Below are 9,917 nucleotides of genomic sequence, written 5' to 3' on the forward strand. Positions count from 1 at the left end.
ATACGTCCCTCGTTGACAGGCTATGTTGCCAAAGGTATCGCCCTCTGTGGGACACAGCAGCTCTGGGACGCGATGAAAGTGTTCGACCTCGCGTTCACGTTTACGTTCACAGACGGAGATTCGAAGACAAACCACCTGCTGTTCTTAATCAAGGTCTGTAATTTTTTCGATTCATACACTATTTGTCCTTACGATTTTCAGGCCATCGCATTGTTCAATGTAAATCGCCATGAAGAGGCAATGCTGCCTATCCAAGAGCTGACTACCCATCCCAATCCCGATCCTCTCGTTTCTCGTGTCGTAGAAGTAAGTATTGTGCACTCATACGAGCACAAGTTTGTGTCACTGACTTTTCTTCGCACATCAGGCGTATTTGCGAGTCCAGTTGGGAACTATTGCCATGGACGCCGCCCTTCACAAAGAAGCCGCTGACCACTTTACAGCAGCTGTCAACGCTGGCATTTTCTATTCCAAGTTTGATATTCATTCCATGTACGAGGACTTTGTCGTGGTAAGTTGATATGCTACAACCGAACATAATTTTTATGCTCAACTGCATGCTTGTGCAGCTTTTCGGCTGGGATCTAAAGTCCTTGTGGCAAATCGCAAACCAGCAACGCTACCATGCACTCTTTCGGGCAGGTCAAATTGGTGAAGCCCTGGAAGCATACCGGTACATGATGGACATGAGTGATGAGACCACGAGGGCCATCTTCCTTGCTTGGGTCAAAAGTACGTCTTTAGTAATGTTACCCATGCCACGATTCTCACCCTTTCACTCAGCTCTTAATGAACAATGAAGTGCACTCTACGCCACACACGATGATGTCTTGTTGCGAGTACGAATTCATTGATTTATGAGAGTCACGTGCCTTTATGTTCCATGAAGGTGGCGACTTCCATGATATCTCCTTGGCTGAGGGCGTACTTCTGTCATGCACCTTCCGAACCCTGATGATGCCCCCGTTACTGTGCACAGTGTTTAGTGTCGACTTGTAAGTAGAGGAATGGCTTACTGAACCAGACTTTTGGAGAGGACATTGTAACTCGTTCACGAAATGATGGTTCTCTCTGCTTCGGTCGCGGCTTTTATGCCATTTTCTCGTGCGCAGGGTCATATCACAATCATACCCTGGTCGGAAACATTTGTAAGATACATTGATCATTGGAACGCCTGAATGTGCGCTCACATGCTTTCACCGTCTAGACACCCCAAGCCATTCCCCTATGTCGTCACCTGTCTGTCACCACAGCGAGAAGCGCTCCTTCGCGAAGCAGGCTCAGAAAGCTAGTTCCCGTAATAATGATTCCCCCCTAGATTAGAGTCTCTTGAAGTCAACTGGAAATTATTTTCGCACTAGTAGCAGAATCAATATGTTACCGGGGTGTGGAGGGTGTTGAACGAAAATAGTGCTGCAATCGTGTTTGGCGAGAATATGTTCATACATGTGAACGCGGAAAAAGGAAAACAAGTCCATGTATGACAAGCGGAGTCCCATAACGAAAGTAAGTCAAAGCCAATGCACCACATCAATCCGATCTGCAGATTCATCCCACAGTAAATGTCGAAGAATCACCCGTGAACGCCGATATACGGCCCAGGATCGACTTTGCATCACCGTAGTACGTTATTTTGTATGTTCCTGCTGGGGTTCCATCCTCGATGGTCCTGCACAAGTTAAGTATCAGCAACTGCGCAGGTATCGTGCCTGAAAAACTCACCATCGAACATCGACTGTACTCGTGCCGAGCACCTGGATTGACATCAATAAAGGAATATGCGTCTTGCATTTGAAAACGTACCGTGCTCGTCCGATCCCACTGGTACGTCGTCGAGGGATGCGAATCTGTTTTCACTACCACCCACTCACCCTTCACTTGTTGCTCGATGGTGAAGAACGTTCCCTCTAGCCTCAGGTTATTCTGATGATTTTATGGTCGGGTCAGAACGAAAAATGAAAGGGAATCCATTAGCGAGGGGGGTGAAAGACCTACCCGTGGGTTAGCCCCGACGAATCGCACAGCTACAGTATCTCCCATATGATATGCACTACTCCTGACATCGACGAGGGACGTCTCCAAAGTGCTTGAAAATGGGAGGATTGTCGACAATCACCGATTTCTGTGAATAAAGAGTTGAACAATACACTATGCCAAGTGAGACGTGCAGACTCACCTGTAACGAGATCGCCTTACTCGTCTGTTCCAGAGGAGCTGCATGTGATGACGGTGCCCCAGTGGCATTATCCGCGAGATATGGAACAAGCTCGCTGTATCTGTTGATATATGCATCGAGCGTGGCTTACAATCCGTCAATACACGATTTCCTGCAAAAACGCCCAGAGCATAAACTTACTAGGTCCATATAATGTGCTTGCACCTTCGTATCGCTGCACACCATACTCCTCGCGCGTCGTAACATAATGTCCGTACGTGTTTGCAGGACCTGCAACCACCACATATGCCCTCTCGTCCAGAACACCCTCCGAAATCAGCTTCGCCCTCAGTGCCTCCCTGGAAAAAGAACAGAAATCTGTCAACAACTCAACCCAGGCCCAGGAGAAACCCACCTCATCCTCCTCCCCGCCATAGTCGTCAACTCCCCTGGCATCACAAGTATCACGAACTGCCCCACCCTCAACATCTGCACGTCCACCGTCCCGGGCGACCATTCGTATGGCTCATGGGCATGCCCCGAATTTAGTAATATGGGCTTCGGGTGCTGACAAGCAATTTGCTCTTCTGACGGGGTTGGGGTGATGAACTTTTTGACGATTTCCCAGAAGGGGTTTTGGGAGTGGGAGGAGTTGGACCCTTGGATGAAGTCAAAGGCGCCGGGACCATCACTGTTGGATGGGTTATGAGATGGAAGTGAGAATGGTGTCAAGCGGGATGGGCTTACGTGGTTCCGCCCGCAAAAGAGTAACCTAAGATGAATTGGCTCAAGAGGAGGCCATGACGGAAGAAGAGAAACACACTGACCAAGAGCAGGTGGGCATGTCCTCGCAAGCGTCCCGTTCGGCAACGCAAACGTGTAATTCGTCCTTCAACCGTCTCAGTCTCACGACCACTTCGAAAGGAGATGGATAGGATACAACTTACATATCGAGATAAACATGCACGCTCTTCACACTCCCGCTCACCAAGGTCATATTGTTGCCCTCCATCACGGTCCGTGCAGCTTCAAACTGCGCCTGCCCAATGATCCTATTGGACTCAAAATCTGAAATGCGGAAGCCAGGGACCCCTTTATATCAAGAGAAGAAATGTCAGTCCGTGTTTTGGTGAAAGCAATGAAAAGACGACCAAAGAAGAAAGGCTGCTACACGGTAGCCTTGTCCTGATCTCGCAACTGCACGGCTCCATGCTGCTCTGATACATTAATCGAGAACAATATCAAGCAGCACTTGCGCAGGTCACAAGTGACCAAAGTAATAATGCAATTGGAAAGCAAATGAACAACACAAAGCATTGCGATAATGACGGAGACGCAAAGTAATCAAAGGTATGTATGTAATGGAAGATCAGCGAGTAAGTTGCCTGTTGCTGTGACCAGAGGGCGTCAGCGTCACGAGCACAAGACAACATACTCGCTGGCGCGACCGGAGTGGGACACTCGAGATGGTCATTCGAGCGCGAAGAATGAAAACGAACAAGCAACCAAATAAATGGAAAGGAAGAAAGGAAGAACTCACCGTCCGTGACAGTCCTCGGTTCGGTTACCGCATGTCGAGTGCTCGAACTCGCAAGGTTGACCATCCCATGGTTTTCCGGGTGACTCGCAGTAGGCGCCCAGGCTATTAGAGTCGAATAAGGGCGAAGTAGATATATGCGTGAAAATGAAGGCCAGATGATCGATTATGCGGTTGTAGAAGGAGAAAAAAGCATATATGTGCATTGAAGTGGGGAATATGATGAAAATTAAGTCGTTACGTCTTCAACAGAAAGCTCACGTATTCGGGGTTGTGTCACCCACGTTGGCTTCAAGTGCCTTGTCTCAGAATAAGGGAAAGAAGAGGGGATGGTGACTCACATTGGACGAACCCTGCAACAAAGGAGTTGTTGCCAGGCATCGAGGACGGTTCGATGTATGCTACTGAAGCATTAAATTTGCCAAATGTGGGTGGGGAGAAACTTACATTCATACATCCCCGCTGCCATACCCTTGTTGTCACCGCTCACCAAGGTGTTGTTCTACCGCCCCCTAAGACTTCAAATCTAGCATATTAACACTCACGCACCTCATACAAGCTTGTCCCATGCACCGGGAAAAAGCTCAGCAGTCCCCTCGCACCTCCGTTTGCGTTTTCAAAACCAAGTACCGTCACCGTCCGGTCTTGATCCCCTTCATACATCGCCCTCTCCCACTCCGGATTTGCCAAGTACGCACTTGGGCTCCGATTCCGGTTCGCATTGTGCAGCGTCGTATTTCCCAGCTTCAGATTTCCCGGCATGAGTGAGTTGTGCGCAGCTGCGATGGCTTTGAGAGTACCGGAGATGATGGCGGTTGCGGTAGCGTTGATGTATCCAAGGGAGGTGACTTGTGGGAGGAGGTTCTCGAGATAGCCGCCAACACCGCTATGGGCATGAGTTCCGACAAGGGCGGTGTTGGAGGGCGTGTAGAGATCTCCGTAGAGCGATGCAAGGGAAGAGAGAAGGGCTCGTCGGATGCCGGTGTCGCCCATGCAGATGTCTGTTTGTCAGGGTGGGGCTGAGTTTAAGGGTATGAACTGGGTACGGATGACGCACCAGAATTAATGAAGAGAACACGAGCAGAGGGGTTGGAAGCGTCGGCAACGATAAACGCGCGGCTGCGCTGGCGCATGTGAAGGCCTGTGTCTGTTTGTGGGAGGGACGCGTAACCCTGATGCGCTACTTGAGTGGTAGGACATTGGAGGTGGAGCGGAACGTACCATCATGTTTGTCTCGACAACTGGGCTGCTCCAAGTATCACGAGGGGTACTATGAATAAAAGCAAGAGTGGCGAACGTACCCAGTAACATCTCCAATACCTGTAGCGCAGACTGTCAGTACGCTCTCTTAAACTGCAATTATGAGCTCACCGAGCCCGATGAGATACTCCCCACTGCTGCTGCTACCACCTTGGGCCTCAACGGCCGGCGAACTACTAGCTGCAAAGAACGCGACTAGATATATGACGAATGCACGCATGACGTCATGAATCCAGTTGAATGGAAAGGCAGAATCTGCGAGTGCTGTTGAGAATGAGGGGATGTACATCTTTGCGTTGGTTCATGCGAGGTCTTTATGATCGAATTTACACCTGGCGAATCTTGTGAGCATATGCTTTGTGGATACTACGAACATACTGTACTTGACACTGGAACGGGGTTTGTGATGGTTAGTAGATGAAAAGCGATGTTCGACTTCAAATGCCGTATGAGACGGAGTTGGTAGTGGGCGTGCGAGCCTCGAGGTCAGGAAAAGTATCTCCATTAACCCTGAGCTCAATGTTATCGGCGTCGACGCGGATCAGTCATATACTTATCAGTGACTCTCTGGAAATGCAGCGTTGGTTCAGCGCTCGATAAATTTCTCGGGCCTCGGCAGCATTACATAATTGTGAATTCTCATGTCATGTCAATGATCAGCGTTGCGCATGCTCATGTAAGTTTCAAGTTTCAAGCTAGTTTAACTGAGATCACCTCCAGGTGGTTTAACAGAGGTAGAAGTTTTAGAGGAGCGGCTGAAGTGGCCGTGCCCCGATGTCACTTGAATGTTCCGCTCATCCGTCATACTTGATCGTTTTATTACTATGATCTGCACTTTCATCAAGAGCATCGTCAACTCATTATTGGGTTACTCAAAAGAGCTGCTCGATAGACAAACGACGAGCTGGACTGCGACGTTCTTATCCTCTTGTTCAGGCCCAAATCGAATCTGGTGTTCATGACAATCGTCAGTTCGGGGCACCGGTCCCTCCAACTCGCCCTCTTACCCCACTTCCGCTATTATCTTGTCGCTTTTCCGATACTGATGCTCTTTCTTCGATGGGTTGAGTCGAGGATTGCGGAAACGGAGCTTAGGGGCATGATGCAGAATTATCCTGATGTTGCATGAGAAACCTTATAACTCAAGATCTGTGTGTACGACAATCGGGATCTAGCAAACACTTGTAAGGGACTGTTGAGCATGTTGCGGAGGGTGCAGCAATTTCCAAGGAGGTCACTGCTCAATGCTCTGCATTCGGAAGTCAAGTTTTTTTTCGATTTCACGGCGAGGTAAGTACATCAAACTTAGTTAGGGATCTACGCAACACACGACCCCTTAAAGTTAACCAAACAACGCACGATTCACTGCATCGACAAGCTCGTCGTTTCCGACGCCCTTTGATACGAATGGCTCGAGGCCTATAGCCTGACGCCCTTGCCTAGTGGTGATATCCTGCAGTGTAGCTCGTCCTGTGAATGTAGATTCGCCCGAGCCTCCGGGGAAGTCACTGCCAGCGTTAAGCATTTAGCGTCACGAGAATCGCTCGTGATGAAAGACGTACGGTGAGGGAAGACCGTGCACGAAATTAGCTCGCTGGTCCCGAAGGTATGATGCGCTAAGTAAGGTAGACATTTAGTCGAGCTCAGACTGACGGTCACGGACGACTCACTTTTCGAGGCAAAGCGGAACTGCAGGAATGTAGAGAATTGACGAATCCTGTTGACCACCGTGAATCTTTTCAACAGCATGTACGACGTCGCAGTGCCCTGTCCGTGCGAACAAGCAACAAGTGTGCACAGACAGTGAAGAAATACGTAGAGAATGTAAGGAAACACATACAGTAAACCTGATCACCAGGCTGGACCTCCGGAATGCTCGTCATGGTCTCGCCGAGTCTCAGATGAGGGTGTGTTTCTTCGTTAAATTCCTGTGTCTTCCCTAGCACGCTACCTGGAAACGAGTTGCTATCTAAGTCCAGCTCCCACTCGCCACCCGCAGGGCCAAGACGGAAGAAAGGACGAAGAATTATGTACGCCGTTGCGAGGGAGAGCATCGGAAGTACGCGAAGTGTACCCTCGCCGACGCCGGTCGTGGAAAGTGAGGTCCATCCCTGCCAACAACGGAGGACGGAACATTGATTCCTTTGGGCTTCGTGAGCGTAGCGTATATAAAGGAGAGCACGATTGTCTCACGATGCGCTGTATAAATTATGCGTTGCGTTCATGCGCGAGGAAACGTCAAATGGGTCGTATGATCTCCAACCCGTTCCGCCTTCTAAGATTCGACGGAAAACCCTACGGAATGCAGGATCCTCCCAGTGCTCAACACTGCCACCGTCGATATGAGGGCCAATTGAAAACGAGGTGTCACCAGGAGTACGAATGCGCAAGCGATCGAAATAACTAATAGGGGTACTAAAGTCGACGTGCTTATCCGATGGGTCGTGCCAAAGCTGGAGGAGCTCCTGCTGAGTACGAAGAATGGCTGGATGAGTACGCGCCGCGATTTGTGGTTTACTGTTATAGAGCTCGTATACTTGGATATCGTGCGCTGGAAAGCCTGCAACACGATGTTGGGCCATCGAAAGAAGAGTGAAATAAAAGTACAGACCTTTGACGGGGTTTGCGGCGATATATTCCTTCACCGATGCTTTCCACTGTGACGCTTCCTGTGCGACTGCTCATCAACAAACTAATATCGCGGTAATATAGTAAACAGACCTCTCTTGGCACTGCGCCGGTGACTACGACAACACCAGCTTTCTTGACGTCTTCCTTTTGAGCGTCAGACAAACCACGTTCAATGTCAGTGAACGACACGCGGGGAATGGCCTATTTCCCTGTCAGTTTGGATCATGCACAGAAACAATTTGATATGTGCACATACTTTTCCCCCTAGCCTGACAATCTCCTCAGTTCGTTCTTCCAACGCAGCCAGGACCTCTTTCCAGGCTTGCACAATGCTTGCATTGGTCGCGCCCATCTCGATGAGCACGTCCTTCTTCAACTGAGCGAAACGATCTGGAAGTGGTGCAATTTCACTACCACCTAGGGTCGTGAAAACGTCCGCGATCGTGCCTTCTTCGTTGGCTACGCGCTTCGTCTGTGAGGCTGCCCCCATCATTGTGCGGGAGTGGGTGCGAGAAAGTAACTGACTGCTGAGAAAAGATCGTACGTGAATAACAATTGGCACGATGATGCAGGAGGCAGGTGCAAGGACCACCACTGATTGTTAAGGAGAGCGTTCAAGCTCCGATTATATATCGCCAATGACTGGGCGATTAATGTTTGGTTAACGTCATGAAGAAGTTCAAGTGCGGGGCAACTGATCTGCTTCGTGAGTGATTCTCCGAGGTTTACCCAGAGTCCTTCAGGGGTATCCGAATCCAGCGTGCTGCATTCAGGTGTAGCGTACAACGTTTGACGTATCTCTGTGGGTGAAAATTTTGCTGATTAAGTAGAGAGCGTCGACCACCGTGAGCCCAGGCTCGAAACAGTGGTTGGAGAGAGACTGGTTATGCACATTGCACATGCAATGCTGCAGATTTTCAGTAATTTTATGAGATAAGAATCAATGCTCACTGAATTAATCCTGGACAGTGATAGTAAAGTCCGTTGGACGTAGGCTACTGCATTGGATGTGCATGGATTTCCCAACGTTACAGTTTGCAAACTCATCGGAATTCAAAGAGCCAAGCGGCATCATAGAAGTGAACTTGTTGATGAGTCGTAAGTTATTACCAGGCTCGGTCGAGACTCGAAGCTGATCATCAGGTTCTTCAAGAATCGGAATCATATCCTGATTCCTGATAGACAATCGTTCAGAGAGAAACAGGTCGGAGGACTAGTCCTGGTGTTCAAAAGTTACTAGTATGCGTGGGATACTAGAAAGAAGTTTAACTCGGTGCTACTCGGTGCCTTTTCTCTCGTCAAAAATTTAGCTGTGCCAATGATTCGCTTCGATCGAACGATAAACAAGTTGCGCAGGTGACTTCGAAGTCCATCGTAGAGTTCACTGGGCTTCAAGTCCTACAGACGAAGCGTCTTATCGTCCGAGCCCGTGACCACACGTTGTCTGCCAGGAAAACTGCGATTGCGGTTACGGGCCTCTCATGATCTCTAAACCCTCGATCAGGTATGGGCTTGTAATGAGCTGCGGCATTTTATTGGAGGTCGACGGTGTGGAAGACGGCCGAGGTTGGCTTGGGTGGAGGGATCGTAGCTCTACGCTGCACAGGTGCGTGTACTGTGCGTTTTTGTGCTGCTTCACCGCATTAACCTGTCTCGTGTTTTTATATACACCCAGGATATTAGAGGCTGTCTACCTCCACGCCCGTATTAAGGCTGCCGCAAGAATGTTCCCCTCTATCACCTACGCCTTCCCCGATAATGTGACCCTCGTTGTGCCTCTGCACATGACTCCAACTTGTATCTCCACAGCTTTCAAAATGTATCACCTCGCCTCAAATTGGATATACAGTGCAGCCGGTCCCCCCAAGATAGCTACTAGTGCTCAAGGCTTGTCGAATGGCATTTTATAGTACTACCCTCCAAATGTGTACGTTGCTCACAATCATCCAGCTGTGCTCGTCGATGCAACATCTACTATGAACTTTTATCAAAATTTTGGCCGATGTTCCTCTTATGTTGAGTTTCGTTTCCAGCGTCAGTGAACCCATGCCGCTGACTGACAATCGTCACACTAAGTCAGGATACTAGGGAGACACTGGAACAACCGTTGAACCCGGGTATATCTCATGACACGCCGAATGTTTCCAATCTCCCCTCTCGCTTTGATGCAGCGATAAGGTGAGTTTTTTTTTGCTTTACGGATCTCATACTCTTAACTTTTTTTTATCGCGAGCTTCTCGGAATCAGCCTACTTTGGTTCTCTGAATCTTCCGATGCAACTCTCCTGGCCTCTACTAGTATTTCATCCATCCTACTTCGAGGTCTTGGTAACCA

The 9,917-nt window shown here is 49.1% G+C and overlaps 2 protein-coding genes across 2 annotated transcripts; both read right to left on the bottom strand.

Annotated features, from left to right (window-relative positions):
* Positions 1-1,207: 1,207 nt before the first annotated feature.
* On the bottom strand, positions 1,208-5,539 carry EDB91DRAFT_1153338 (Neutral/alkaline nonlysosomal ceramidase). Its single transcript, XM_041319516.1, has 20 exons — positions 5,336-5,539; positions 5,064-5,284; positions 4,990-5,012; positions 4,750-4,864; positions 4,242-4,693; positions 4,140-4,194; positions 4,034-4,093; positions 3,954-3,981; positions 3,706-3,797; positions 3,103-3,247; positions 2,983-3,044; positions 2,903-2,927; positions 2,571-2,846; positions 2,357-2,514; positions 2,177-2,301; positions 2,111-2,122; positions 1,996-2,076; positions 1,804-1,923; positions 1,723-1,754; positions 1,208-1,669 (listed from the first exon to the last, which is right to left on the bottom strand). The coding sequence occupies exons 2-20, from the start codon at positions 5,239-5,241 to the stop codon at positions 1,549-1,551; spliced, it is 2,160 nt and encodes a 719-aa protein (XP_041173676.1). The 5' UTR covers positions 5,242-5,284; positions 5,336-5,539; the 3' UTR covers positions 1,208-1,548.
* Positions 5,540-6,294: 755 nt separating this feature from the next.
* EDB91DRAFT_1238874 (DUF1479-domain-containing protein) lies at positions 6,295-8,076 on the bottom strand (the record flags this gene model as incomplete). Its single annotated transcript, XM_041321775.1, has 8 exons — positions 6,295-6,460; positions 6,515-6,568; positions 6,623-6,719; positions 6,793-7,094; positions 7,146-7,512; positions 7,564-7,621; positions 7,674-7,784; positions 7,840-8,076. 8 exons carry the CDS (start codon positions 8,074-8,076, stop codon positions 6,295-6,297), a joined length of 1,392 nt encoding a protein of 463 aa, XP_041173677.1.
* Between the last annotated feature and the right edge of the window lie 1,841 nt (positions 8,077-9,917).

Source organism: Suillus paluster (genome assembly GCF_016628075.1).
Source record: "Suillus paluster strain FC165 chromosome Unknown EDB91scaffold_61, whole genome shotgun sequence".
Lineage (NCBI taxonomy): Eukaryota > Fungi > Basidiomycota > Agaricomycetes > Boletales > Suillaceae > Suillus > Suillus paluster.